We start from the raw sequence: 27,165 nt of genomic DNA, 5'->3' as shown, positions 1-27,165 counted from the left end.
AAAATGCAAAATAGCACTGCATAGGTGTAAACCAGGCCTAAAGGTTGAACGAAACAAGCACGCGGCTCCTATATACTGCTATGAACAATATTTTATAAAAACATAACTTCAGATGTTTGTTTATAATACCTCTACCTCTACCTCTACCTCTACCTCTACCTCTACCTCTACCTCTATCTCTACCTCTATCTCTACCTCTACCTCTATCTCTACCTCTATCTCTACCTCTATCTCTACCTCTATCTCTATCTATCTCATTTTTTTATTTTGGGAAGAGGAAAAAAAAAAAAAAAACTTTACACCCACATAGAAACTGTGCCCTCCTCTGCTACCCTACGTTATATAGGAAATTGCGCTCAACTTCTGACACCACCTACCAAGTACTGACGAATCGCGCCATCAGGGAAAAAAGTTGTATATAAAAATCAGAAACTTGCCAAGTTTACTGCTTTTATCCCGATTGATTCTCCTTTAAATAATATCTGACAGTTGAAGCAGTTTTGCACATTAGTTGATATCCTGCCACAAATTGTGGATTATCCACTTGCCACAAGTTGTGGATTGTCCGCAATGCAAGCAATTACAGTTTTTTTATACAATTTTTTTTTTTAATGGTTTTTCATCATTTTTGACATTTCTAACGTAAAAAAAATGGGTCACCTTTAAAAATGCTTATAGACGAAATTGCTTTTAGAAAAACGAGGTTAAGGCACAACTTTTGGGGTGGACTGGGCAGAGAGGCAAATTAGTCTACGCCCCCATAAAGCGGCCGCACTGTTTCAGGTATGGGGGCAGCCAGCATTCCACATATGTGGGGGGAGGTGCTTCTAATTTTGATTGTCCCATCATCCTGGACCACAAACCTTCCTCACTGTGCTATAGGTTTTCTGCTGCACCATTGGCATGGTTATATCTTCTTAGTCCTCTCCATAAATTTATCAGAAATTTGTGCTTAAAGTTGAACTATAGGAAACACTTTCTCTCACCCCCCCCCCCCATTTTGGATAGCGTAAGGGAGGGTTATAGTCCCTGTCAGTTTATTATTCATCTGTGTCCCATTGCAGAGATTTCCCTTCACTTCCTGCCCCATAGCCAAACAGGAAGTGAGAGGAAATCTATGCAAATTAAGGTAAACCATTGCCCCCCCCCCCCCCTCAGAACTAGTGTCCCCACTCAAAATTTTCAGGGCATGTCTTAAACTGAAAGGGGTGTGGCCTTGACAGGAAGGAGTTTGTCATAATTAAATTAGGGGGTGCACAAGTTTAGTCAGGCCTAGGGCAGCACAAAACCTAAATACACTACTGGGTATAACACAGGTACACTAACCTGCAGTTTACTATTTCATTCCAGTTGGAAAAGGCAACTCAAAGTTGAAGGAGCCAAGCAAAAACTGATAAGCCCGAAAAGCAGCTGCATCCAATCAGATGCAGCCACTGATCAGGTGTTGCAACAGCCAAATGGTGCCAACGGTTAGAACACAATAGCCCATAGCAGAGATTCCTCCATCCACAGTTATCATGGGTGGAGGAAATGGATAGAATCTTGCACTACATAAACCATGTGGCCATACACCGATGGCAATACAAAAAGGTTAATGTTTTACAAGACAATAGACTTACATACCCAAGGATAGGAATCATTATCCCAGCCATGCAATTATACATTGTGGTCATTGTTCTTGAACTTATCCTAAAATAACACTTTTGGATATTCTAGTGTACAAGCTTTGTAAAATTTAACCCAACGTTCAACTGTAACCATTGTAATACAACAGCAATTTATTATGGGAACATTTTATGCACCTACAGGTTTAGTGTGGCCGGTCGTAGTGGCTGGTCACCTGTATTTTAAACAATGGTAGATATATCATTCAGACCAAAAGCCCTGTATTCGATTGTTTGGACAATTCTTGGAAAGGATTGTCGGAAAAATTTTAAAAGTGCATGAATAGCCAAAATGTTTTTGGTTTTGTTTTTTTACTTATGGTTAGAGTAGTAAGAGCCGGTTCACACAGGGGCGACTCAGCCGCCTGACAAGTTGCGCTCCGCTCTGTTCGATGGAACTGTTCTAATAGGAGCAACTCAAGTCGCTTTGGACTTAGAAAAAGGTTCTTGGGCGACTTGCATTGACTTCAATACAGAAGTCATTTTGCAAGTCGCCTCTGAAGTCGTCTTGAGATCGCCTTGTCGAGTCGCCCCCCCAAAGCCGCCCCTGTGTGAACCGGGTCTAAGGGTTGAACCCTGGCATATTTTTTAATTAATTATTATTATTTCATTTATTTTTTGCCGTCTTTACGATTGTGGAAATCTTACTTTCCCAGAGATGCAAGAGGAGGATAGAGGGAAATCGCAAAGTTAAGAGCAATTTCCACTCTTAGATGTTCCTCGAACAGGTATCCGCATTAGAAGATTTCCTTACCTCTTGTTCTGGGGACAACTCAGAAATTTGGGATTTTCCCCTCGTGGTCTCATTCATTGTCACCAGGACAAAGAGGAGTGAATCTCCCCTATGGGCACACAGACCGCATTAAAAACTAAGACTCTAAACCCGGTCTACTCAAATCATAATAGAATAATATAGCCTGCAGTTACACTGAAAAATTAGATCACATCTTCCCCTCGGTGATTGGTCAGCATTTGAATGTTGCCGCAACTAACGATTATTTTCATAATCGATTAGTTGGCCGATTATTGTTTTGATTAATCGCATAATAGCCTTAAAAAAAAATAAAAAATTTGGGCCAATTTGTTGGGCAGATTACAAAACACAAATTGCAGCAAAAACACATTATATGCTTGTCTGCAGCTTCTCCATTGAAGTATATTGAACCAAAAAAAAATAAAAAAACAATAGCACCGTTTTGCGTTAAAAAGTCCTTGCCCTTTACAAATACGCAGCAGCTGAAAAAAAATCATGGATGTGAACGTGTTCCATAGGAAAACATGTAAATGAACCGTAGTGTGCGTTTCTGGAAAAAGCACCAGGTGGAGGTGTGAACCCAGGCCTGAGATATTAAGTAACATAATGGGGTTACAAAAACTAAAATAAAAGTACAAAAAGAGCAAATAATCGCTACAGTAAGGGGTTCATTTTTTACTGTGGGACAGTGAAAGTAATATTTACAGTAACAATTTGATTTTTTGTACTATAAAGGGCTAATTTTAGTTTTTTTTAACCCCATTATGTTACTGGCCGATTAATCGATTAGTTGTTTCGCCCCTAGTCGCAACTGTCCTTTAGTTTATCAATTTTCAGGCAAAAAAAAAAAAAAAAAAATCACCCCCATGAATGGCTTATCCTAGAACATCCATAAAAAAAATGGAATTTTAAGCACAAAGAAGCGCATCATCTTTGGATTTTACAAATATGATCACGGCTCAGAGTCAGACCGAGTTCACAACAAGATCTGGGAGCAGGGCATGCTGGGAAGGCGAGCCTTTCTGACAACACAAAGCTGTTAATTAGCAGCCGGCCTGCCCCCCCTGTGAAAGGAGGATGATATCGGGGCAGGGGTGTTCCAGTCTGCTTCCCTGATTTATTGCTGTCCGTTACCTCCCATGTAAAGAGGCTTTTTGTTCTCGGCAGTGTGGAGCCTCAGAATTGCAAATGTGAAGAGCTTTGTGCTCCTTTTGTTTCCTTGACCAAGAACAATAAAAGCAGATAACTTCGAGTTTACAAGCCCCCACCCCCCCTTGGCCCCGAATCTACAACCTTTGCTCACTAGGGCATATGGGGGAAAAGAAGAAAGAAAAAAAAAACACCATTTCTGAACTGAGCAACAGAAGGTGGAGGGACACACAAACCTGATTATTATTATTATTATTATTATTATTATACAGGATTTATATAGCGCCAACAGTTTGCGCAGCGCTTTACATCATGATCCAGCCTAAGAATCGTTTGCATGTATGACCATAAAATAAACCAAAACTCTAACGGGACTGACATGTAGATTAATAAAGGACTGTATAAAATAAACTGCCATTTTTTTCACCTCAAGACTGCTGATCTTCACTTTCTTGCAACCACTTCCTGTCTACATGCACTTACCCCTGTAGTGGCTGCAAACCGTTGCGCCACACCGGATTCCTGACAGTAGCAGTGAACCATGCCTGCACAACGTGCGTCTTCCCCACGGATTATGTGACAGGATGACAATTAGGCCCGCACCGATACCACTTTAAGACCAAGTATCAATACTTTTTTCAAGTACTCGTCGAGACCAATACTTTTTTTTTTTTATGTCATGTGACAGTGGGACCAATATGCAGCACTGATGGGGCGTGGACTGAGTTTTTATTAAAAAATTTAAATCTTACTTTATTTTTTATATAAAAAAAAAACACAATGCTTTATTTGGTGTCCATGCTTTTTATTGTTTATACTTTTAAATATTACAATGTTTCGTTTAATGCTGCATTTTTTCAGCCTGCAGAAGCAAATCTACGTTAGCCAATGTACCCATGCACATTTGGGTATTTACAGACATATTTGTAGAGGAGAGTTTACAGGCAGAAAAAATAAACAAAATGCTTACTGTGCCCAAGTGTGGCATTTGGGAGCGTCAAGCGTTTTTAAGTGTAGTTTTTTTCCAGGCCTTTGGGGGAAAACACTTCTAAACTCATAGGCACATTTCTTATGCTGCTTTTTTCTGCCATCAGTTCTGGCTTTTTTTTTCTCTTTCTATGTCCTAGTGTGCATGGATCCTTAAAGAGGTTGCAAAGCTTTGCGCTTTTTTTAACTTAATGCATCCTATCATTAAGGTGAAAAAACATCCGATGCTTACAGGTGCCCCCTTTACTTACCTGAGCCCTCAAAAGTCCCGTGTCATGAACGAGCTGGCTACGGGCTTCTCAGCTGTTCTCGGCTCTTCATTGGATAGAAGCGCAGCCATTGGCCCTCGCTGCTGCCAATCAACTCAATGACGTGCCGGGGAACGGGCTGATTGATACACTTGGCGGCTATGGCCGGCGACTGTATCACGGGAGCGCGCCCACAAGCCAATCCCCTTGGGAGAGCGCTTCCCAGAAGGGGATTCTCTCTTGTGGGGAGGAGCCGAGACAGCTGTCGAGGGACCCGAGAAGACGAGGATCGGGCCCACTCTGCAAAACAAACTGCACAGTGGAGGAAAGTATGACTTTTTTTTTTTTAAAACATGAAGAACCTTTACCAACCCTTTCAATAGAAACCAGCCGACGTTCCGCTTCCGTCCCCCTTTCAGAACACAATAGCTCAGCAGGGGAGATGGATGTACCAACAGTCAATAGTTGGTACAGCAGTTCCAGGTGCTGGGTTGAACAAAAAAAATAACTAATGGTGCGTACCAGACTTTAATGTGACCAAGTACAACTGCAGACAGCTTTTCTATATCCGTCAAGAAATCTGAACTGCAAAACAGCAAAGATTTTCCATTCAGTTCTCAAGAGATAGCAGGATCAAGGTAAAGGTTAGATTTGTAAAACTTGCTTGAATTGTCAACACAAAGCATGTTAAACGTGCACAGATTGCTTTAGGACAGTGCTCGGCATGTCCCTGACCTGTATTCGGCACTGCTCACCACCCTGTGATTGCCCTAAGCTTCTGCTACACCTTTGGACGCAGATTTAGATTATAGATTATATATATTTTTTTATAATTGGTTAACATGAATACACACACACACACACACACTATCCCAGACAAGGCTGACAGCCCCCAAACAGAACAGGGGTTACAGGAATGTATTACATTTTCTCAGCTTCTGTTGCAAAAAATGCATGCAAATCTAAATCAATATAAAACAGTGTCCTGCACTATAATAATTAGAAGTGTGAAATGAAATACATACTGAATAATAGTATCATTGTGCAAATTGTCAAAAAAAAAAATCAGATGTGGAATTTGCCACAAAAAAGTTGTTAAACTGTACGGCAGTCTTACATCAGTTTATGATCACCACGGTGTTCTAGAAAGTTGCCACATATCTTGCAGGCATTATGGTGGTGACAAGCCCTCCCCACAAGTCCATATTCCTAGGTCCCAAATCAGAGGGCAAATCTAAATTGGTGTGTCACTACTGGCCATAGTAGGACAGGTCATTGGGGGAAATCAGCTCAGACTTGATCATCTACTTTAAAAATGAACAAAATCCATTGTCTTTGAGCATTTTTTCAACAGTACAGTAAGAGCCAGTTCACACTGGGGCGACTCGTCAGACGACTCAGCCACCTGACAAGACGCGTCCCATTGTAGTCACTAGAACCGTTCCAATAGGAGCGACGCAAGTCGCTCCGACTTAGAAAAAGGTTCTTGTACGACTTCTGGGGCGACTTGCATTGACTTCTATACAGAAGTCATTTTGCAAGTCGCCTCTAAAGTCGTCTTCAGGACGCCTTGCCGAGTCGCCCCCGAAGTCGTGCCGCCCCAGTGGCTCTTAGGGTTTAGAGGTTTCCAGCTTAGACATTTACAGGGCCCCAAGCTGGCCATACATCAGAATTTTGTTTGAAAAATGTTCATTTTAATAAAAAGGTCAAATCGATGTTCGTTTGCATCCGTAGTGACAAGAAAAACAACGACTCGAAATTACCACATTTTGTGAACGTGATATTCATTCAGGAAAGTCCATTTACTTGGACTTCAAATGTCCAAAGCAAAAACATTTTGTAATACTCTTAGTAGGGCTGCAACCAACGATTATTTTCATAATCGATTAGTTGGTCGATTGTTTCGGTTAATAACCTTAGAAGAAAAAAAAAAAAAAAAAAGGAATTTTGCGGCAATTTGCATTTTTTTAAATTTCTTGGGCCAATTTGTTGTTGGGCAGATTAAAAAACACAAGTTGCTGCAAAAATGCATTACGTGCTTTTCTGTTCAGCTTTAAAAAAAAAAAAAGTCCTTGCCCTTTCCAAATACACAGCAGCTGAAATAATCATGGATGTGAACGTGTCCCATAGGAAAGAGGTGTGACCCAAGCCTGAGATGTTTAGTAACATAATGGGGTTAAAAAAAAAAAAAAAAAAAAAAATAGCATTAGTACAAAAAGAGCAAATAATCGCTACTGTAAGACCCGGTTCACACTGGGGCGACACGACAGGCGGCTCAGCCGCCTGACGTGTCGCGTCCCATTCAATGCAATGGAACCGTTCTAATAGAAGCTCCAACTTAGAAAAAAGGTTCCTGTAGTATACAGAAGTCGTTTTGCGAATCGCCACTGAAGTCGTCCTCAGGACGACTTGCAGAGTCGCCCCCGAAGTCGTGCTGCCTATGTGTGAACCGACTCTAAGGGGTTAATTTTTTACTGTGTGACCGTGAAAAGTAATACTTACAGTAGCGATTTGCTCTTTTTGTACTATAAAGGGCTTTTTTTTTTTAACCCCATTATGTTACTGGCCGATTAATCGATTATGAAAATGGTAATCGATTTCATAATCGATTCGTTGTTTCGGCCCTAAAAATTGGCCAGGTCATGGAAAGTACTGATGAGACTTTTGCTACGAGGGTTTGTTCAAAAATCTACTAGTGTATAGCCAGCTTTAGCCAGGACAGAGACGTTTACAGAACATGTGTAGAAAAGTTTTATTGAAGAGAAAAGCCAGTAATCATGCACTCAAACGGCTACTTCCTTATTATACCCACCAAGGCGAAAAACACTCATTACACTAAACATGCCGAAGGCTTAGCGTGCCTGCTACACTCTGCTCAGTAGGCCACAGAGCCCCAGATCATTGTGCTGTGGTTTTATGCCTCTACGGCAAAGACCACAAATCACCCACTGCCCAAAAGGCTGAGAGAATGTGGTTCGTTCTTTGTTTGTGTACAATACTACCAAGGACTAATGGTTATACCAAGCAGGTTTTCAATGCATTCCAATCTAGGGAGTATACAAACCAAAAAATAAAATAAAAAATAACCTAAAAATGGACCTAGCTAAGATTTGGATATTTTTTTCCATTTGGATATAATTATACCATTAAAAAAATAAAAAAGTCAGAACAAACATAAAATAAAAAAAAAGGATAAAGACTCAAGTATAAAAAGATATTTATAAATGCAATGAATAAACACTGTGTTTCAGGCAAAAAATACACAAAACATATGCAGTACATCTCTGCAATACAAGCATATCTCCACACATTTTATCCAATTAAAAGACCCTGCAAAAACTGTAGAGGCAAATCTAAGAGTTGCCAGAAATGCACGCCGCTCCAAATTTCCAATTGTGGGCCCACAACACTCAGCATTTTGTTTCCTAAATGGTGTCAGCCCTGCCCAGGTATCTTTCACTAAACTACTGAATCCCTCCCCCTTCCCACTATTTTGCAGTTGAAAAAAGGAAACCTGAGAGACTCATAAGATAACACTGCAGAATGCACAGGATAGCTCTGAATTAATGACATGATCAATAGGTGTGCTTTTCCACTTCTGAAACAGATTATAAGTTATCCACACATAGAACGATCAGCCATAACTTTAGGACAGCCCACCTAATAGTAAGTAAGTCCCCCTTTACTAAAATAGCCTCTTGTGCTGCCAAAACAGCCCTGCCCCAATTGAGAAATGGATGCCACAAAATAATTCTGAAGATATGTTGTGGTATCTGGAACCAAGTTGTCAACAGCAGACCCTAAAAGACCTGTAGGTTGCGAGTGGGGTCTACAAGCATCAGACTTGTTTTACCCAGCAATTGAATTGAGCTTCTGTGGGATCTGGAGAACACGAAGGCCATGTCAACACCTCAAACTCGTTGTGCTCCTCACGCCATTCTTGCAGTGTGGCAGGGCACATTATCCTGCTGAAAGAGGCCACTGCCATCAGGGAATGCCATTTCCATGAAGGGGTGTACTTGGTCAGCAACAATGTTTAGGTAGGTGGTAATTAACATCTACATGAATGGCAGGACCCAAAGCTTCCCAGCAGAACATTGCCCAAAGCATGACACTGCTTCCGCCAGCTTGCCTTTACCCCTATACTGTATACTGGCGCCATCTCTTCAAGTAATCAACTCACAAACACCCGGCCATCCAGATGATGTAAAAGAAAGCAATTCTTTAGACCAGGCCACCTGCTTCCAGTGCTCCGTAGTCCAGTTCTTTTGCCCATTGTAGACGCTTGTAGCTCACATGCCCATTGTAGATGCTTGTGCACATGGGTCAGCATGGGCACATGGATCAATGCCCATTTCTTCTGCTTTCAACACATCAGCTCCAGGGGCAACATATATACTTGCTGCCCAACATTTGGACAAGTGTACAAAAAGGTCCATAAAGACATGGATAAGTGAGTTTGGGGTGGAGGAACTTGACTGGCCTGCACTTGTCCTAACCTCAACCCAATAGAACACCTTTGGGATGAATTAAAGTGGAGACTACGGCCCAGGCCTTCTCGTCCACAATAGTGCCTGACCTCACAAATGCACTTCTGGAAGAATGGTCAAACATTCCCATATACTCATGCCTAAATCTTGTGGACAGCCTTCCCAGAAGAGTTGAAGCTGTTATAGCTGAAAAGGGTGGGCCAACTCAATATTGAACCCTACGGACTAAGACTGGGATGCCAATAAAGTTCATGTGCGTGGCAGGCATCCCAATACTTGGCAATGTAAAATTAGATGGATATAGCATATGTACAAAAAATATATCTTTTTTTTTTAAATATATACTTTTAGAAATGTTAAAATCAATTAACCCCCCCCCCCCAAGTTAGAGATGCAAATAAACCTTCCGGCAACGAATCACAAAAAAAGAAGAAAAAAAAAAAACACACACACACTAAAAAAACAAAAGAAAAAAAGGACAAGAATTTCCAGTACTAGGGAGGACATCTTGGCTTGCAGGTCACACACACTAAGAAGTTTCTCAGCAAACAAAGTATAAAAAAGGTGCCCTAAACTGAACTCCGCAGCCATTCAATAATACAGTAGAATAGCAGCCAAGACCAACAATTGGACTGTGGTCAACTATGCCAACTCGAGATCTTCGCTCTCCTAAAACTGAAAATACACATGTGACCAGCCTCACCGGTCAACAAGTTAGTTTTTCCTTTCAACCAGTTCTATGACAAACACCCCTGCCACTGCATATCCAGGTCCTGCACTCTTCACACCATAGCCTTCGAGTTGTGTTTTTCTGCACACCACTGCATGTGTATGGTCTAAACAAGCCCTTCGATATTTCTGAAGACAATACTGCCGCTAAAACAATGCAGCTTTGTCTAAGACAATTGACCCAACAGTGATGGGATAATGAAGCATATGCAACACACCAATGAGATCATCACTTTGTCCCCCCCCCCCTTAGAAAGCTTCCAGTATAAGATGGAAAACACCATGCAATAGAGTGAAGCTCAACTGGCTTTAATGCTGTCCATACTTTTTCAAGGTGTGTGTGTGTGTGTGTGTGTGTGTGTGTGTGTGTATATATATAAAAATATAATTGTGAAGTTGAAGGAAAATGATAAAGGCCTGGTTCACACCTATGCATTTTTTAGTGCGTTTTCAGTTTTGCAGAAACAAACTACATGGTTTCCTATGGGTCATGTTCACGTCTATGCATTTTATGGAAAGGGCCAGGGACTATTTTTTTCTGGTTTTTGGTTCTATAGACTTCAATGGACCAAAAACGTGTATTGAAAAAAAACACAAAATGCACCTGGAATATGCATCCTCCATAGGTGTGAACCAGGCCTTAGGCTGCATTCACACCTGAGCAGACCAGATTTAAAAGAGTTTTTTATTTGAAAGTTTATTACAAGCGGTTTACAGGCGTTTTTTGTTTAGCCAATAGAAATCACTATGGAGAGGAGAGGTGGAGACGATTAGGGGCGGAGAGCAGCTAATTGAGCAGGAAACTCAACAAAACACGCAAAGCGCTCATGTTTAAAAAATTTCAGGAGCTCAGGAGAGACCATTGAAATTAATGGGATTTGGCTTGTTGAGCGTTATAGAGCTACAAGCTTCAGGCTGGGTTCACACCACTGCAAATATTGCGTTTCAGGTTCGAATTCAGCCAAAAATGCAGACCTGAAATTTGGAATAGGGACGCACCGGACCCCTGCTGTAAACCGCTCAGCACAGATGTAAACCCAGCCTTAAGTAGAAAAATCGCTCAGGTGGCCTTATGGCAAGAACTGTCGCACCTCTGAAAATCAATGTCAGGGCCAGTTTTTATAGGCGTTTTAACCCTTTAAAATGCCACAGTACCACACCACAGCCCTAAATTAGTCACATTTGGTAGTAGCAATACCTGGTGAAAGTGACGTGGTTTAATTTTTGCCATGGCCGCAAAGGACAACACTGCTGCGGTAAGTCTACAGCTGTGAGCAACTGCACATCACCATTCAGGTAGGCACCATTAAATTTCAGCTCTACCGCCTGGTTTTACAACCACCTGGGCTCACGTGTGAAGGAAACCTTAGATTTAGAGAAACTAAGACCCCATTTACACTTAGTGTTACTAAACTCATGAGCCTGCATTCACTATATCTGGTCTCCCACAGAACACGCAAATGCAATTAATTTAGCAAATATAAACTTGTGCCTCATCAGTGTCCAGCCAAGCACTGGTTAAAGCACTGGTAGCCATGAATAAGCACTGAAGCCAGTGCGAAACGTCGGTATTCTCCTGTTCCTATTGCTGTGATCTGCTGTGTTCTTGCTGTTGATTTGAATAAAGACAACCTGTTTGGTTTGGAGTGCGGCTATCCATCCCTCATCTTTATACCAATACTGGTTAAAACTTGTAGGAGGAGTTTTCCAACTGTCCCTATGGGACTGCAAGACCCCCGACTCCCTGTTTGGCCCTGTGCTGATCACATGCACCCTTCCAAGAAGGAACTAAAAACATCTCTAGCAATACACATCAAACTGAGCATGTGCAGCCCGACTCCATAGGCTCTGTGTTATCAGGAAATAATCAGGGGACAGTGGAAGGATCAGAGAAGACGTATCAGTTTTTTTACAAAATCCAAAGGATTAACCCCTTAGGTTCCACAGTGATAACAAGCGCACGTGTGTGTTCGCCCACACACACCGATTTTACTGTTGTGGGCTTAGTAAGAGCCGGTTTACACACAGGCGGCACGACTTTGGGGGCAACTCAGCAAGGCGATCTCAAGACGACTTGAGAGGCAACTTGCAAAGTGACTTCTGTATTGAAGTCAATGCAAGTCGCCCCCAAAGTCATACAAGAACCTTTTTCTAAGTCGGAGCGACTTGCGTCACTCCTATTAGAACAGTTCCACTGAATAGTCGCCTGACAGGTCGCCCCTGTGTGAACCGGCTCTTACACTTTAAGATAAGTGTCTTTGGTGGGGTTTGGATTTTGAGCATTTGTAAAGGGTATTTTTGCACTTTTATTAAAATTATCAGTCAATGAAAAGCTGGTTGGTCGGCATAAAAAAATAAAATAAACACTATGTGCATTTACAGGGCCTCCAATTTTAGTCTATGAAGCCAAAATGCACAACTCTGCCTTAAAGCGGGGGTTCACCCTATCGACGGGAAATTTTTCTTTTTTTTTTTATTTTACCTTAAAATCAGGCATTGTAGCGCGAGCTACAGTATGCCTGTCCCGAATTTTTTACCGCCGTACTCACCTTGTAGTCGTCCATCGAAGATTCCGGGGAATGGGCGTGCCTATGGAGACGGAGGATGATTGACGGCCGGCTCTGGCGCGTCACGCTTCTCCGGAAATAGCCGAAATAGGCTTGGTCTTCACGACGCGTGCGCATAGCCTGTGCGCAGGCGCCGTGAAGAGCCGAGACCTACTCCGGCTGTCTTCGGGGAGAGTGACGTGCCAGGGCCGGCAATCATCCTCCCTCTCCATAGGCACGCCCATTCCCCGCGGGAGCCGAAATCTACGATGGACGACTATAAGGTGAGTACGGGGTTAAAAAAATCGGGACAGGCATACTGTAGCTCGCGCTACAATGCCTGTCTCGATGGTAAAATGTGTCGGGGGGGGGGGGGGGTGAACTACCGCTTTAAGCTTCAAGCTACACTATGTTTAGGTGTAAACAAGCATCATTGAAAAAAAAAAAAAGATAATCCTAATGTTGAGTGTTAGAAGAGCTTCTGGTGAAGCTTTAAATCAGCTTTATGGATTCAAGTGATAAAAAAAGCAGCTTTATCAGCATCAACCAATATTTCCTGTAACACCCAAGCCTCAACTCAAGTTCACCAATTGGGTTAGAAACCTCTCACTAATGCCAATCTGTGTTGCGGTCACAAAATACAAAGTATATAAAAACAGCAACAATTTAAATTAAAACTTGATCAGAACTATTTTCAACCTGGAAACAATTGTTCAGGACATGAACAGACAGCCAGCATCTTATGAAAATAAAGAACAGCTTTTTGCTGCATTTTATATATATATATATATATATATATATATATATATATATATATATATATATATATATATATATATACACACACACACACACAATTTTATAATAATTGCAGTACAGAAAATCCAACCCATTACAGACAATTGCACCTTATGTAAACTAAAAAAGTTGTGCTGTCCCTACGAATTTGTGAATGTATGCAATAAAGAAAATTATTGCACATATTCAAAAAAAGGGACAGCACACTTTTTTTTTTTAGTTTAGATCAGTTATTTGCCCAGTGTCTGGGTTGCTCGAGTTACAGTGGTCCACTATATAAGTTTGGTTTTGGGCTGAGCACAAGAATTATTTTTACTTTGCGACAATTGCACCTTATGAAATGTATATCTGGCCAACTCGGAAAAACTAAAGCTAGGAGTTCAAACAAGGTACAAATCAATGAGGACTAAACTACATGGCCAATTTTACTCATGCTATTGAACGATGTAACCTTTTGTTAGTGATCCCCCAATCAGCAAAATACTGAAATCAATATGCTGCAAATGAAGGTATTGGCAACAAAACCGTAACGAGAGATAAAAAAAATTGCATGTGTAGCTTGCTTCATTCTAAAGCCCCTTTCACATGAGCGTACCGACCGGGTCCATCTTGTCAGGTAGACCTGAGTGGACCACCCATTGCCCATTATAGGGAGGTGGATGTAAACAGACATGCGTCTGTACACCCGCCTGCATTGGATCTGCCAAAAGACAGACATATGGGGGATCCATTCCCCATCCATCTAGCGGACCAAATGACAGTTGGATGGAAACAGACAGGCAGTCCGTTTCCAACTCACCAGTACAGCAAGCCGTGTCCATATCATCCGCCTGCTCAGCAGGGATAGGCGGACAGATCACCCACTCAGCAAGCACATCCGTGTGTGAAAGGGTCCTATAGCCCCGCCGCCTTCTGGGATCATTCAAAAACGTCAGCGCAACTCGTGCATGCGCTTCACTGGCAGATTCCCTCACTTACAATTTTTGTAAAAATGTGTTTACACTTAGTAAACAGATGTGGCCAAATAAAACAATTTGACAGCCTCTCTTTACTGGACTTTTAAAAGTTATCTTCCCAAAGAAAAATCCCAGACTCTTCAAAATCACGCCTTATTCAAGGCATCAGTTTTGGGCAGCACCTATATTTTTGGGCAACCATTTTCTAGGATGAAGCACCCCAAGGGCAAAATTAGAATCAAAATATCTGATGAGCCCCTAAAGAATTTGAGAATTGTTGCTACATCAATCCAACCAGAGATTGATGCGTTTGTCTATCAAAAACGGTTTCAAATATCCAGTTTTATGGTGCCCGCTTACTTTTACAATAAAAATAAAGTTTTATTACTCAGATAGATGATCTGCCCACCTTTTTTATGCTCATCAGCTAGCTTATTGTTGGTGCATTTTATGTGCGGCCCAAGACCATTCCTCTTTTTACAATGTGGCCCAGGAAGGCCAAAAGTTTAGACACCCCTGCACTATTGAGTTGACATAATGGCCCTCAATGGTCAGTCCTAGCAACCAACAGTGGCAAGGGTCCTGTAGAAACTCAAGGCTACTAGGCGGTGAGGGTCCCTTGGTGTCCAAGCAACCAAAGCCGCAAGAGTCTCCTAGCGTCCTAGAAACTAAGGCCACTATGCAGCGGGGTCACCTAGCATCCAACGGGTTACATTAGCAGTTTATTGACAAGTTTTTACGTAGAATCATACAGACCACCAAGATCCTGCATAAAATCATACGGCCATGTGCACGAGTTCTAATGACAAAAAAAGGGGGGGGGGGGGGATTACTGTAAACCAATGTAAAAAGTTAATACAACACGTGTTGTGCGCACGACAACATGCTGCGAGCGAGCCCTTTACAAGCGCCAATAGCTTCACTTTTATCCTTTTAGACCTCACCACTTCCCAAATTGGAATATCCGTACAGCAGATCGTATCAGTTCACTCCACCGTTCTTCAGTCTGTGCAGGCTTTAGCAGGTATCAGAATACAATGTCTCAGGGAAATGGACGTTGCAGCTTCACGAGTTACAAGCAAAAGCCAGTGCGAGACCTCCCTACTGTGCACTGCTGGAAACAGATTCAATCTAATGCATGTTAAAAGTTGAGTGTCACTCTCAATCAACTTGGACTATTCTTAATCCTGCTGTCTTCTATTGGGCAATCAGATAAAAATGGACGTCTGTCTGTTTCTAGCCAAAGGTCAACAAATCCAATCCACCAGAAGGAGGGGGAATGGATCCCCCCAACTGTTTGCTTTTAGATATCCACTGCTCCAAAGAGAGCAATGGATGGTCCAATCGAGTCCACCTGATAAACTTAAGAGGCAGACCCGATCAGTCCATCAGTGAGAAAGGGGCCTAAAAGTACAAGATCCTTTCATTTATACTGTGGTCCTGTTCTTGCAGGCGAGTAGACTCAAAGATAGACAGATACACAAATTAGGTAATCAAAAAAGACTTTTGTCCCCCATTACATTTGAATATCAACTTTTAAAAAGGATCCCTGAAAAGAATCATGCCTCATTTAGTCGGCGTGTTTGGCAATTAGTCCAACTAATCATCTATGTGAAAGCTTAGAATATGCAGCATTTACCAGGATTTGCTCTTCACTATATGCTGTTCCTCCATAACATCTTGCAAGATGATTTAGGCTCCATTCACACCTCTGCGACAAGCAACGCCGCGTACGCGGCGTATTTTGCCGCGAATAGTGTATCTTTTTTTTTTTAAATTCTTCCCATTGCTGTCAATGGGCGAACGCCAATGTCGCCTGAAAAAAAGGGTCCGGGACTTTTTTTCAGGCGACAGGCATATGGCGTCTATGAGATGTGAACCATCTCCATAGACAGCAATGGGAATTTCCCCCTCTAGCGGCACAAGCGTCGGGCGTTTTGTCGCCTAGATGTGGCTTTCTACAAGCAGCACTAGCCCTTATCAAAGTGTGGGGTGGGCTAAACGAGTTTGCTTTAAAAGATTTAAGGCAAGTACAACTTTAAAAAGTCTTCAGTCTCCCAGGGACTGCTAGGTGTGAGGATGGGGCTCAAAATCCCTTCAAGTCCACAGGCTGGAAGACAGACCTTCCTCTCCAGATCTGGACACCATAACAAGGAGGAGCTGCTGGCCAATTTCAACCCAATACATTGGGACCATGGGTACCCTACTTAAAGATTAGCTGCTCAGTACCCTACCTGGGACTACCACAAAAGGAGGTGATAATGGTACCCAACCAAGACTCTAGGAGGCTTCTTTTTTTCCCCCCCTTGTGCTTCAGTTTCAGCACAAGAGGAAAATAAAAAAAAATAGGACCCAATGACTCAAAAACATAAAATAATGAGATTATTCTAATAATGCAAAGTATAAAGTGCAGGAACACTTAGCAATCACTGACCTCAACTGCTCAAGTTTGCTCTTTGTATCTCTACTGAAGAAGCCTGAATTAGTTCGATCTAGACCCAACTTCAACAAAAAAACCCAAAACATTACATCAAACCCCAAAACAGGCAAAGATTATTTTCAGTAGCTCCAAGGGCAACCAAAAGCGCTGCAATTTTTTCCCTACAAGGCAATATATAGGCTGCCATTGTTGATGTCTTGAAAAGGTTAGTTGCTTGGCCTTCTCCAATTTCTAGAGAAGTCAGAACACCCAATCCCCACCAGTTTTAAAGCAAGGATGGGTTGGATCACCAACTTACAGGCAACTAGCATTTGCAGCGAAAGATCAGCTATAGCCTCAATATTTCCTTCACTACCAGTTTCCTTTAACACTTCTCCCCCACCTCAGGAACTTAATATCCCTCTAGCAAAAAGCTCAGATTATGTAATCAGCATTTTATATGACAAATTCAGAGATATGAAGAATTTTATTGCAGTCAGTAGTGACTGTACAAAAAGTCATTCCCAAGGTGGGACATCAAAATGCTACCAATTAAAATCAAACAGCATACGACTGATGTTATCCAGCATCTGCACTAAAATCAATGTACATTTACCCCACGTTTCATAATTGACTACAGCCAGATTCAACAGTGTTTTTACTGTGCCGCTGATAGGACCGCAATATCTTGTCAAGAGTATAAAATAAGAAATTGGTATGCCTTATCACTCAGTCAGAAGCATGGAGGACAGCCCATGCCACAAAGGAAGAATGTGATGTGGCATACCAACAATATGAACAGGAAATATTTTTGCAGAGGAGGGATTTAATTTGCTGAAGTCAAACTGGTGGTACTCCACTTATGTGTTCGCTTTACACAAACAACTGCTTAAAGCGCAACTCCAATGAGCACTAATACTACAGGCAATTTGCAAAATATATAAACAAAACATTTGGCTACAACACGAATAAGAACATTGCAGTCATTAAACCACCCTGCCCCGCCCAGAGTCCTCAAGTTTTAAAACTCCAAGACCTTAATGTATATCTAAAGCCAACTCCCATCCCCCATTTTTTGGTACAATGGAGAGAATTGGAACCCTTTGTGCGTCTGAGATTTACCGTCCCATAGATACAACAGTCAGGTAAAAAGGAACCGCTTCAAGGTGAGAAACAACCCTCTTAGACTGGAACAAGTGTCCACACTGGAAGGTTTTTCCTTAAGACACAACTTCAAAACCTCTTTACCAACTTACAAGATAAGGGAAGGTGTATATACATGACTGCATCAAACACATTAGTCCCACTACCCAGCCTGACCACGTGAAGTGACCGCACTGTACTCACATAGTCGTGGAAAGCTTTTGCTTCACTTGAATGTTCACAGGTATCCCTCCTTTCTGGAGCAGCACAATATAAGTCCCAGAACACACTGCAACAGACAAAATTATTATTAATATTAAATGCAACGGATATCCATGATGAGATGTATTCCCACTGTTTAATGCCATTTTACATGCAGGGCCGGAGTATGAAGATCCATTAACATCAGTGATCGGCCCAAATAAGTTTAGATTCCGGATGAAAATATAAAATGTGCTAGGAACACAAGAAACCTAGGATCGAGCCTTCCTGCTCCAATGCTTTGCCAAGCATGTACCACCAAGGGTCCGATACTTGGCGAGAATCAGGATTCACATGCAAGCCCCTATGTTAAGAAAGCATGCCACCTTCACAATATATAAAAAATTAAAAAGTATCTTGGCGATTTTCACTAGCAATTTTGGAGAAGACCGCCTCCTGATTATTTGAGCTTGTGGCTTATTTGCAGAACGAGTATGAACTGGGCATAACTGCTGAGATGCATAGGCTCATTTATGACCAACAAATCAATCAATACCTTTCCCCCCTCAATAAGTTGGAAATAGGGCAAGGCCACAGCTTTATTGAACTTTTGGTACATTTGGAAAATGGTTACATTTGCAAACAACAATGCCAGTCACAGTTTTACTGCGAGCAGCACCCATAAAAAACAAAAACTCACAGTCTACGTGGCCTTTCCTTACCATTAATGCAAGACAGGCATTAGACTGACCCCAGAATTTAACTCGAGGGCATAGCCCATAAAGCAACATCAATTGCTGGTAAGGGCAAAACCACCAATAACACTGACAAAACATCCCAATGAACGGGAGGGTGGGCAACTCTTGTGACAGCTGAAGAGCCTCAGAGCAGTTGGAGGTTCCCCAGAGTAGTCCTTTCCTAAAGTTCAGGCTCCACCCAGTCATCTCACATCTTTGAAGCCAATCCTAAAAGGGAGCCACTCAACTTTTGTTTTAGGTTCACACCCAAAGTGATGCCATGCTTCCAGCCGTCAAGACTCCCTTTCTGTAAAGGAGGTTCAAGGGCCCTTCAATAGTATATTCAAAGCCGTGTGGGAGCCATTTAGATAGATGGTATGTTGCCAACATGTGACGCTCAGACATGGATATTAGTAGATAAGACGAGTAGTAAATGGTCTACAACATTCTACTTGAATCCAACATTTTGTTTGTTGGGATGATGGCAATGAATCTGCTGCCTTTAATCGTCTCCACACTTTCATAAAAAAAAATTAAAAAATTATATGCAACCTCGAACTTTAAGGCTTCATTTCCATGGACGTTTTTACAGACACTTTTTTTTTGCCTTTTTTACAGCTTAAAAACACCTGTCCATGTTTTGTTTTTTTTGTGATTTGAAGCTCAAAAAACGCCGCAATAGCGTTTAGCTTTTGAGCGTTTTTATTGACATCTGGCGTTTTTACAGCTCTAAGGCTGGAGCTTCAGAACGCACCGGTCCTGGTTTTTTTTTGCAGCTTAAAAACGGCTCAGCCATCTACAGCTCAAAAACGTCATGGTGGGCATGAGGCCATAGACTAACATGGAGAGCCGTTTTTAAGCTGCAAAAAACGTCCAAAAACGTCCATGGAAATTTAGCCTTAATGGAACATGTGACTACCCTTTAAAGGGTTTTCAACATTTCAGAAATCACATATTTTTTAGAACATGTGTAAATGAACTGAATTGGGAATATAGAAAACCATATTTGAAAGATAAAAGTTTAACTTACCACCACCAAGAGTGTAAAAAGCCTGGAGGTTCCCCCAATGTGATATTCTTCTCCCACCTTATCTGTGAACACAAATGAGAAACTTTTTTTTACAATGGAGCTTGTCAAGACAACTATATAGGATGCTGAAAAAGGGAAGAAAACTCAAAACACAGTTGATCGAATTATCCTATAAAAAACACTTTGTATATTGTGTCTAAAGTGGCCTTTCTTTAACTTTTCAACACAGGGGCACCCTTGAAATATCTTTCCAGTCTCAGGGAACCACAGCTTAAAAATGACCATCTACAACTCATGATACATTGGTGTTGGTGAGTGAGAAGGCGGCTCCTTACACTTGTGGGAAGAATTGCCTCCTAAGGGCTCTTTCACACGGAGCGGACCGTTTTCGGGTCCGCTCTGTGTGTCTCCGTCGGCTCAGCAGGGATCCCCGCTCAGCTGTCGGCGGATAGGGCGGTCCCCGCACACAGTGCAGGGACCGCCCTGTCTCTGCTCCGCTGTCCCCTATGGGGAACCTGATGCAGACGGACCGTCTGTCCGTCTGCATCAGTTCCGCTCCGCCGAACGGAAGAAAAATAGGGTTTCTTCCGTTCGGAAAAGCGGATCCCGACTGACGCGGACGCTAGCGGATGCTCCATCCGCTAACAGACGCGTCCCCATAGGGATTCATTACAAGTCCGTTAACGGACTTGTAATGAACGGACAGACGGAGCGGACGTCTGAAAGGGGCCTTACAGACAGCTAAAAAGATCAATGGTCTGAGAGGCAGAAATTGCTCAAGGAACCCCTAGCAACCTCTGGAGGAACCATAGTTGAAAAACCCTGGTATAAAAAGATATAGTCACACAAAAAAAAAAAAAAAACGAACTTCTTCATCTCTTAAAATTTTACATAGTTTATTTAATAAAATCTTTGCTTTATAGTACTTATTTTTTTTTATAGGTGACTATTAGACATAATGTACCTAGTTTAGAATATATAGGATGCTATTCTAAAATCTGTTTAATTAGTAATTTTTCATACTGGGCTTTGGGAATAAACATAATTTCTAAAGTGGTTTATCTAAAAATAATGCAACCTTCTGAATATTCTGCTTGAAGGTAAAGAATTGATATCCTTCAAAAAGGTCACAGTGAAGGGTAGGGAAGGGGGGGGGGGTCCCCAAGCAAGAGGACCTCCTGACCACCTCTACTTGCTACTAACTGACAAAGATGCAATTTAAAACAAGTAAAAAGCTCAAAGTCCAGGTCTTACCTCAGACAGGAACGTCTGTGCAGATTTCTGGGCGCCGACATGTAGCAAGTATTCATATACATAAAGGGCGAGCCTGCGAGATAAAAAAAAAAGAAACGCAAAGTAAGTTTAAAGTAGACAGGTCAATTATATATTTACAGAACAGGTCCCAAAAAATTAGGAAGTGGTACCCAATAATATTAATTATTTTTTGAAGTTTGTGTTCTTTTTTCAAAATGTATTTTTATTACAGGCTTAAAGTATATAGATACAAATTACAGCCTTTGGGCATTCCCCAGCTAGCAGGCATATATATATAAAAAAAAGAAAAAAAAGAAACTGCCATCTTATCTAATAAAACCACAACATTCCATACACTTCAGTTATTCACGTACAAATTCAATGCAAGGATTATTGGAATACCGTATAAAAAGGAGATTCCTGTTCCCCCTCAACCTTCAGGATGATATGGCAGGAGAACAGGAAGTCATAGTTGGATTCACACCTGAACAGATGTAACAGAGTCACTGCAGAGGAGTAAATACACATATCTTAAGCTAAGCCTTCAGCGATTCTGTCTACAAAACTTATCAGCAGTATATTCTGAGTCTGTCCACAAGTTTCAGACCTTCCCAATTTTTTTTTTTAGGGCAACTTCGAGACAATATACGTAGCTTTGTATAGGAGGTACAACCCTATTGATGAAACTCTTCCAAAAGAGCAAATTAGGAGCTGTGGCCGACTTCCACTTGAGCACTATCGTCTTCCTGGCATAAAAAAGGAGACCCAGTAAAGTGCGCATCTGCCAAAGTGTCAATTAATCCCAGAAGGCAAACGCCAACCTTTACATGGACATGCATAGTAGTCAAAGAAGAAATAAACTTGGTCACGTCCCGACAATAGCCACAAATTCGGGGGGCACTCCCAAAAGATATCGGCAAATCCTACAAGGTCATTAGGGTAGACACGATGTAGTTTTTGTGGTGCAAAATAAATTCTGTGCACTATTTTAAATTGGATCAACCAGTCTTTAGTCAATAATAATGCTTGAGATGGGCTATCCCAGAGCTCTCCCCAGTCTTCCTTGTCCAGGTTCTGCTTCTCCTAACACCACACAGTAAGCAGGGCATCCAGACACCCATGAACCGAGGGCAGCAGGGACTTGTAGATTATGGGTATTTAAAAAAAAAAAAAGCGTCATTCTGAAGGAGAACTTTCAAATCATCCTGCTCCAATCTAAAAACGGAAAGGATTCAAACTGAGATGCATAGGCATGTTGGAGTTGCAGGAATCAGAAAAAAAAATAAAAAAATGTTTCTCTCTTTTCTTAGAAGGGCAAATCCATCATTATGAAAGACCCCCATATTCTGCCCCATTCTTAGATGGTAGTACTGACCTCAGAAGCGGACTACATTAGGGTCTTCAATGTTAGGTGTGCCCCGATATAATGCATTTTGTCCTTATAAGCCAGGCCTAGCCATAGAAAATAAAGACCTCTCCAAGCTTAGCGCACACAACCAAGAGAACAATTCCCCATGGTCAGGCACCATATGTAATAGCTTGAAAATATTATAAGCTTGAGAATATAAACTGCTCATGTCCCTTGCAGATCTGGCTGAAAGAACTTCCATTAGTCTACATCAAAGGTCTGGACTACTGTATTTGAGGAGGGTAAGACAGAAAAGGGGTTCCAGATAAATAAATGTAGCACTACCCCCGAAGAAGCTGCTGGTTTGTTTTGGGTGGCATGTTATCTCATGGCTCCTCCGCCGTCTAGGGGTGTATGGTGCATATAGCAGTAATGGAATGTCCATGACAGGTGTCTTTCTGTACTCCATTACCCAGCTGGGTAAAAACAGTAAAACTTGTGGTGAAGAGTAGAGATGAAGCAGAAGGAGAAATAGATTCAGGCGTAATAGTAGGGAAACAGTCCTGCTTCCAACGACACTTAGTCTTCTTCGCCACTCTAGCCGGAGTGGGTATAGCGTACCTGGACAGGCCTCTCTCACTGACCTGGCAGCCAGAGTATCACTCGGAACTTAGAGGAAAAGTCTCTGCCACAGACCCTCCTTAGGATTGAAATAGCGGAGATAACCCTCCTCAAAAGACTTTGGTAACCTGCAAAATCTCTGAAGGAGATCCAGGCCAATGTCCAACCTCTCAGTACCCGGTTACCTTGATCCCTGGTGGACTGTCGAGACCCTATTGGATCGCCATCCTCTTTTGGCTCTCCTCAGATGGACTCCCCACCGAACAGCTTCCTCTCACTGGGAACACGCTTGGGATCTTCTCAGGATTGGGGACCCAGTCGATTACTGGGGCACAGCCACAGCTTTAAATGTTACGGACCAACGTGGTCCCGGAACACCGCGTGGCACGCGCACCCCCGGCCTGGAAGGCCATTTCGCCGGGGCGCCGTGATGCAGACACCCTAAAGATGGGTGCCGCACTCTAAGAAGAACCTAAACCAATTGCGTCTGTCTCAAATACCCTCCCCCAGCATGCACAGTGAGGTAAACCCCTCCTGATAGGCTGCTGGGGCAAAGCACCCAAACCTCGACTCCACTGCTGCCACCCGTCCTCCTGGGGTGTGAACAGCACCTCAGAAATTACAGAATAAGCCCACAGTCAGCCAAGCTGAGACAGAGACCCACATTTGAACAAATCAGCTGAGCCAGAGCCAATTAACTCTCTGACCCCCCTCTAAATTTAACTTGGCACCGGTACTTAGAAGTAACCAGGCGCTACGTAAAATAAAAATGAATGTAAAAGTTAAGGTTTGGCTAGACAAATTTTGGGTGAGCTGATTTCAAAGGGTTACTACGCTTTTTTTAAATTAAAATCCATCATGTTTTTGAGAAGAACCATAAGCCATGAGCGAGTAAATTATTTTTTTTACCCTCCAGTTCTTTTCTATAAAATTAAGAATATTTACAATAATTAAGAACAGCTAAACACAACACTAAAGCATATCCAGGAATATTTTTACTCTATAAGTGGTTTTAGTTTATTGCAGCCCAGCAGAGACAGCACAGCCAGATATCGACTGCTACTTCAACAAAGCTTAGTCAGGAAGACCCCTCGAGCCTGCCGATTGGACAGAGGAAGCAGCAACAGAACAGAGAAACGTCATCTCTTTGCTTATTTCAGCACTGCTGCACACTTAACCGACTTGACTAAGCACTAGTTTATTTTAATTTTAATCTGGTATTAGAACCTCAGTAATTGAAGTCCCAGGTCTCCATGCTGAAGCCATCAGAAGTAGTCTCACCATTTTGTTCCATTTTATTTAAAATTATTGCGGATGTTAGAGATGGAGTGGTGGCCAACTGTTGTAAGAAACAGAACTAAACATCTAACCACCACCCTAGAGTCAATTAGGCTCACAAAAATGTATTAGGAAACCTGTACCAAGAAACATGGAGGCAGTCATCGCTGGCCTCCTGGATCTCTTGATTCAATGCTTTTAGTCACTGAGCATAAAAACACAGCCAGAGATGTCAGAATGAATTCAGAACTAAAAAAATATTAAATTATTTCCCAGTCACTTATCAAAGGCTATTGGATCAATTTCATAATCCGGCAATTTTGAATTTCTGAAGTTAGGAATTGCAACTTCCTCTTAAAAGGACAAAGGGTCACATTGCCCACTCAGACAACCAAGTGTTGGCTATGACTGAAGCTTATATAAAAGTGGCGACATCAACCCTACTGTCATAACTGGCCACTAGGTCTGAGCATGCATCATGGGAGGTGGTTATGTGCTCCTCCATACGCCAAAGCCACCAGCTATTTTACAGTGCTGGCCAGAGGGAAAGCAGCAGCAGTGAGGTACTGCACAGGCAAGTATGAAATTATTTGGGGTGAGCCTCCCTTTAAAATAAAACTTTGGAGGCAGACTGACCTTCTACATGGTTACAAGATTAATCGGGAAAACTTTTTTTTCACCCCAATCTACTCTACTGCTGCAGCTTTAATCCAGAACAAATCACTCGGAACAACTATTGCCAGTTCACCATACATAGAAAAAGGGAGAAAAAAAAATAATAAAGAAAAGGAGGAAAGGGAAAGGAAAAAGGAAAAAAGGAAAAAAGGAGGAAAGGAAAAAAGGAGGAAAGGTAAAGGAAAAAAGGAGGAAAGGTAAAGGAAAAAAGGAGGAAAGGTAAAGGAAAAAAGGAGGAAAGGTAAAGGAAAAAAGGAGGAAAGGTAAGGGAAAAAAGGAGGAAAGGTAAGGGAAAAAAGGAGGAAAGGAGGAAAGGGAAAGAAAAAATGGAGGAAAGGGAAAGAAAAAAAGGAGGAAAGGTAAGGAAAAAAGGAGGAAAGGTAAGGAAAAAAGGAGGAAAGGTAAGGAAAAAAGGAGGAAAGGTAAGGAAAAAAGGAGGAAAGGTAAGGGAAAAAGGAGGAAAGGTAAGGAAAAAAGGAGGAAAGGTAAGGGAAAAAGGAGGAAAGGTAAGGGAAAAAGGAGGAAAGGTAAGGGAAAAAAGGAGGAAAGGAGGAAAGGGAAAGAAAAAAAAGGAGGAAAGGTAAGGAAAAAAGGAGGAAAGGTAAGGAAAAAAGGAGGAAAGGTAAGGAAAAAAGGAGGAAAGGTAAAGGAAAAAAGGAGGAAAGGTAAGGAAAAAAGGAGGAAAGGTAAGGAAAAAAGGAGGAAAGGTAAGGAAAAAAGGAGGAAAGGTAAGGAAAAAAGGAGGAAAGGTAAAGGAAAAAAGGAGGAAAGGTAAAGGAAAAAAGGAGGAAAGGTAAAGGAAAAAAGGAGGAAAGGTAAAGGAAAAAAGGAGGAAAGGTAAGGAAAAAAGAAGGAGGAAAGGTAAGGAAAAAAGGAGGAAAGTCAAAGGAAAAAGGAGGAAAGTCAAAGGAAAAAGGAGGAAAGTCAAAGGAAAAAGGAGGAAAGTCAAAGGAAAAAGGAGGAAAGTCAAAGGAAAAAGGAGGAAAGTCAAAGGAAAAAAGGAGGAAAGTCAAAGGAAAAAAGGAGGAAAGTCAAAGGAAAAAAGGAGGAAAGTCAAAGGAAAAAAGGAGGAAAGTCAAAAGGAAAAAAGGAGGAAAGTCAAAAGGAAAAAGGAGGAAAGGGAAAGGAGGAAAGGGAAAGGAGGAAAGGGAAAGGAGGAAAGGGAAAGGAGGAAAGGGAAAGGAGGAAAGGGAAAGGAGGAAAGGGAAAGGAGGAAAGGGAAAGGAGGAAAGGGAAATGAAGGGAAAGGAGGAAAGGGAAAGGAGGAAAGGGAAAGGAGGAAAGGGAAAGGAGGAAAGGGAAAGGAGGAAAGGGGGAAAGGGAAAGGGGGAAAGGGAAAGGGGGAAAGGAGGAAAGGGAAAGGGAAAGGAGGAAAGGGAAAGGGAAAGGAGGAAACGGGGGAAAAAAAACGAAAGGAGGAAACGGATAATATTTAGATTGTTCACACGTCTGGTGTCACCCGTTACTCTATGGGGGTGCAGCAGTTGTATGAACACAGCCGCAGGTTCTAATTTGATAGGTATGCAGGCGTGTGTAAGGCCTGGTTTACACCTGTGTATTTTTTAGCGCACTTTCAGTTTTGCATAAACACACTACAGTCCATTTACCATGGTTTCCTGTGGATGTAGTTCACACCTGTGCATTTTATGAAAAGGGCCAGGGACTTTTTTCTGGTTTTTAGTTCCATAGACTTCAAATTGATGAAAAGCATGAATTGCAAAAACGTAAAATGCAAACTGCAACTTGCATAGGTGTAAATCAAGCCTAAAAGCAGGATTCCACCCGCAATTTTTTTTTTACGTCACCAGCTACTAACACTGTAGCTGTTGACTTTTAATAAGGACACTTACCCTTTCCTAGGCGCCCGCGATGATGGGCCACCGACGGCGATTGCTCGGTCCTGGCACCTCCAACCTGACTAAGGGAAACAGGTAGTGAAGCCTGCCCATTTCCTACTGCGCATGCGCGACTCGCAACGCGCTTTGTGAATGGGCGGCTGCCTCCTGGGATACACAGAGTTCCCAGAAGGCAGTGCGCCCCATTCACCAGAAGACACCGCGACGGAGGACGAGGAAGAAGAGCTATTTCCGGCATAGCCACAGCTCTTTCTGGCGAGTTTAAAAAAAAACTTCAAGTGA

At 42.0% G+C, this 27,165-nt stretch overlaps 1 protein-coding gene across 8 annotated transcripts in view; it reads right to left on the bottom strand.

Moving 5' to 3' along the window:
• SSBP3 (single stranded DNA binding protein 3) overlaps positions 1-27,165 on the bottom strand; it is a 102,269-nt gene that overhangs the window by 62,974 nt on the left and 12,130 nt on the right. For all 8 annotated transcript variants that reach the window (XM_040360425.1, XM_040360424.1, XM_040360423.1 and 5 more), the window contains exons 2-4: positions 21,106-21,178; positions 19,852-19,913; positions 18,088-18,172 (exon numbers count right to left, since the gene is read on the bottom strand). In XM_040360425.1, the coding sequence (XP_040216359.1) occupies positions 18,088-18,172; positions 19,852-19,913; positions 21,106-21,178 (220 nt within the window). The remainder of the gene's footprint in view (positions 1-18,087; positions 18,173-19,851; positions 19,914-21,105; positions 21,179-27,165) is intronic.

The sequence above is a fragment of the Rana temporaria genome, chromosome 7, assembly GCF_905171775.1.
Source record: "Rana temporaria chromosome 7, aRanTem1.1, whole genome shotgun sequence".
Classification (NCBI taxonomy): domain Eukaryota; kingdom Metazoa; phylum Chordata; class Amphibia; order Anura; family Ranidae; genus Rana; species Rana temporaria.
This window is presented reverse-complemented; position numbering and strand designations above follow the sequence as displayed.